This window comes from Physcomitrium patens, chromosome 1 (genome assembly GCF_059467195.1).
Source record: "Physcomitrium patens ecotype Gransden chromosome 1, ASM5946719v1, whole genome shotgun sequence".
Taxonomy (NCBI): domain Eukaryota; kingdom Viridiplantae; phylum Streptophyta; class Bryopsida; order Funariales; family Funariaceae; genus Physcomitrium; species Physcomitrium patens.
In genome coordinates this window covers 28309227-28312536 of record NC_143410.1, presented here as the reverse complement: position 1 = coordinate 28312536, position 3310 = coordinate 28309227, and the positions used below count along the sequence as shown (strand labels likewise).

Below are 3310 nucleotides of genomic sequence, written 5' to 3'. Positions count from 1 at the left end.
ATCAATTTAAAGTGAAAAGATGAATAAACATAATAATGTTATTCTAAAGTTTAAACCTAAATTACTACATTACATATGCTCTATATTATAACTTATATCGAATTTTTATAAACATACTTATGTACAAAAATCTAAACAAATCAAAATTGAATTCTAACATAAAATCTTAAGGCCTATTTTTAATAATTCATACATTCTTATTATATTTATTAAAATAAAAAATTCATACATACATTCATACATACATACTCTTAAGTCAGGTATTAAATTTGATTTTTAAATCTAATTTGTCAATGAAGCATTTGAATTGAACCATATCAATAGTTGATAATGTATGAACGATAGAACATAGCATTTACTTATAAACATTTGAATAACCATATGACCCAATGAAGAAGGAAGCTTAACTCAGAAGGCCAGCCACAAACTTCGATACATCAAATTAGGCAAGATTTAAGTTCCAAGCAATTACTTGACAGAGGCCTATATTGTGAAGTATCAAATCAAGCTGCCGACACTATATCTGCTCAAAACTCCTCCATGATTCAATCGAATTAGAAAACCACAGAACTACCCTTCTTAAGGAAGTAGCCTTCATTAACACAGAGCAAAATTTTAATACTCGTCCTGGGTAATACCCACACCTTCGAAAAAGAAAATGCCAACACATGTATCATTCCATAACTTTACTCCACAACATACCGCAATTGCTTCTGCTTAGAGTATGAGATTCAATCAACGTGAGATGGATTCCACACATATAAAAAGCAGCAACGAAGCTTTACCTGTCCTCACTTGCGGATCCACTGGCAATCAAAGAACGCATCACAGCCTGTGCTGCTCTCAGTCACCCTAGACACCCATAAAACTGATGATCACCAAAATAGTCATCACTGGAAAGAAGTTGATAGCAACAACGTGATGCAAGTAGAGCCGGTAACTTACAACATCCCATTGAAGGTAATAATAAGAATTGGAGAATTCCTGAAAGAGGTCAAAAAATGCAGAAAATGCTAATGCTGTCTTGAAATGTGACCATCCGGCTTTACAAATGCGACCTCCCCTAAAGATGAACACATAGATGATGAGACTGTGCTCCAATCATCTAACAGGGAAAGTGTGGACAAGTTTCCTACCGTCTTGCAGAAGGTCCCTAAAATTATACCTGCCATGACTAGAAAACGTTCCTTTGTCACAGCCTTAACTTCTCTTGAAAGATCGCCGAGTTAAATGTGAGAATACCATGATCACAACGAGGACAACCCACGCCACTCGACCACCAAGAGCCTGTTGGGCCTCAACCACCCACTTGTTCCTTGTCTTCGTCGAGCCTAGAAGTAAAAGGCTTACCAGCGTAAATGCCAAGGCGTATCGACTTAAGACAGTTGAAAAGGATGCCTGCATCACCGAATACAGATTATGTCCAGTTAGAAGACCTCTCGTATCTCCCTCAAGCGAGAAGAGTTAGCATTTTCATCAATCGTAGCAACTAATCTTCAAATAAGCACGAAATGCATATCTCTGCCACCACACTGGAGCTGTGCACGATCAGGAAGCGTTCGGAAGCCAAGGGCTTAAGCTAATTGCAATAATCATCGGTTTGCCAAAGCTAGAAATTCGTCTTGTGACATGCTTTTTCAAACATACTTGCGAGAAAAATGGAATTGCATAAAATAAAGAGACCAGAATCGCCAACCAACTTTGATTACCAATCCAGAGCATAAAAGACAACTGAGAAATTCTTCGTTTTACCCCGCCCGCCCTACAACTCTCAGAATTTCGGGGCCTACATGCACAGTCCATGATCCCGAGTTGAGTAGAAGAATAAACACTAGAATTTTCATAAGTCTGCGGCACCCACCTTGGGCTCTCCATCGTAGCGGATGATGGTATCAGGCTTGCCAGAGTAAGAGATCAGGGACAGTCCATTTCTAGGGTTATAGAACTGCTCCACCCCGCGGCCTAGGGTTGGAGAGTATGCATAGATGGCTTTCAATCGACACTGCTTGATCAATCCCTCCAGATCGATCTGGTTTTTCTCATGCCCCTGCCACTGCACCTTGAGTTTGTGCACCGGCCCCTTGCCTTTGATGTAAACCTCGACTAAAACCCTGTCTTCTCCCCACTTCGACATCGCCACACAATCTATCTGCTTTTCTCACCCTTCAACCACAAAATACCTCCGCATCTCAACTCTCCTCTACATCGGCCGATGGGATACTCGCGGTACTAACCTTGAGCGATTGAACCCCTAACAACACCATCGAAATGAAGAAACGTTGCACGGGAGCGACAAAAAAACACTGAAACGGAAATCTACGAACCTGGAGGTTCTGTCCAGAATATTCATCCTCCTCGCAGCAGATTCCCCCTAGAAACAACCGTCCAACGAAAAAACTGCACATGGATCAACTTGAAACAGAACACACAAGCAGCGCCTTAATCCTTTCCACGACGTGGGCTCCGACGACTTCACAGGCTTACAAATCATAAAATACAACAATTGGATATATTTCTAATGTAAAAGCTGAGAGAGAAGGAGTTCAATATCAAAGTTAAGGCCACTCTTAGAAAGTGAACATAACTAAAGAGTGAATTTGTTTGGGTAAAATCTACTTTTCCCGATGTCAGATAATAGACAATCAATTTCTTTCCAAGCTGACTCTGAACCTGCAGGCCATTCTGAGAACCAAGTCAAGGGTGATAGACAGGCCATTTTATAAAAGGAAAACCCCTCTTTTTAAGCACGCTAGTTTAATGTAGGACCGTCGATTAATTAATTATATATATATATATATATATATATATGTTGAAAACTCAGGGAAATGGGCAGAATTGACTTTGACTCTCTTACTTCACTAAATCACAACCAATTTTACTATTGATTTTATCTCCTCTAGAGTAGTAATGTGAAAGATGAAGAAAAATTTCTTTAAGATGTTTCAGATGAATTTAGAGTCTATAGTTATTGGAACTTACAAACTACTTCAATTATTAGAGGATTTCCTTAAGTACCATGTTAGTAAGACTGTTATGATACTTATTCTTCTTCCTTCCAATCACAAAAAAGTCAAATTTGATGGTATTTGAAAATATAAATGCAAGGGGGCCACAAAATTTGCAAATTCTTTAAAAGAGATTGTTTACAAATGCCTAGTTTTTCTTTGCTAATTCCTACCTCTAAAACCTCTCAATTCAATTGACTAACTCAAATCCTTCCAATTGTCAGGTTGAAAGATTTAATTTAGGCCATTATACAAAAGAAATATAAAAAAATTACAAATTAATCTTAAAGAAATATATATATATA

The 3310-nt window shown here is 38.2% G+C and overlaps 1 protein-coding gene across 2 annotated transcripts; it reads right to left on the bottom strand.

The window, feature by feature from the left end:
- Window positions 1–415: 415 nt before the first annotated feature.
- LOC112279142 (uncharacterized) lies at window positions 416–2259 on the bottom strand. 2 transcript variants are annotated; one of them, XM_024513300.3, is made up of 3 exons: window positions 1862–2259; window positions 1166–1398; window positions 416–852 (listed from the first exon to the last, which is right to left on the bottom strand). In XM_024513300.3, exons 1-2 carry the CDS (start codon window positions 2132–2134, stop codon window positions 1201–1203), a joined length of 471 nt encoding a protein of 156 aa, XP_024369068.1. In that variant the 5' UTR covers window positions 2135–2259; the 3' UTR covers window positions 416–852; window positions 1166–1200. The 2 variants fall into 2 exon arrangements, with proteins under 2 accessions (XP_024369068.1, XP_024369060.1); XM_024513292.3 differs by lacking the exon at window positions 416–852 and having other exon boundaries at window positions 1003–1398.
- Window positions 2260–3310: the final 1051 nt, after the last annotated feature.

What these genes read in the sequence shown, in the direction of transcription:
- LOC112279142 (XM_024513300.3), bottom strand. Translation starts at nt 2,134, where the DNA reads ATGTCGAAGTGGGGAGAAGACAGGGTTTTAGTCGAGGTTTACATCAAA. An exon ending in GCTACGATGGAGAGCCCAAG is followed by an intron (nt 1,399 to 1,861) that starts GTGGGTGCCGCA and finishes TCGGTGATGCAG; the next exon opens with GCATCCTTTTCAACTGTCTT.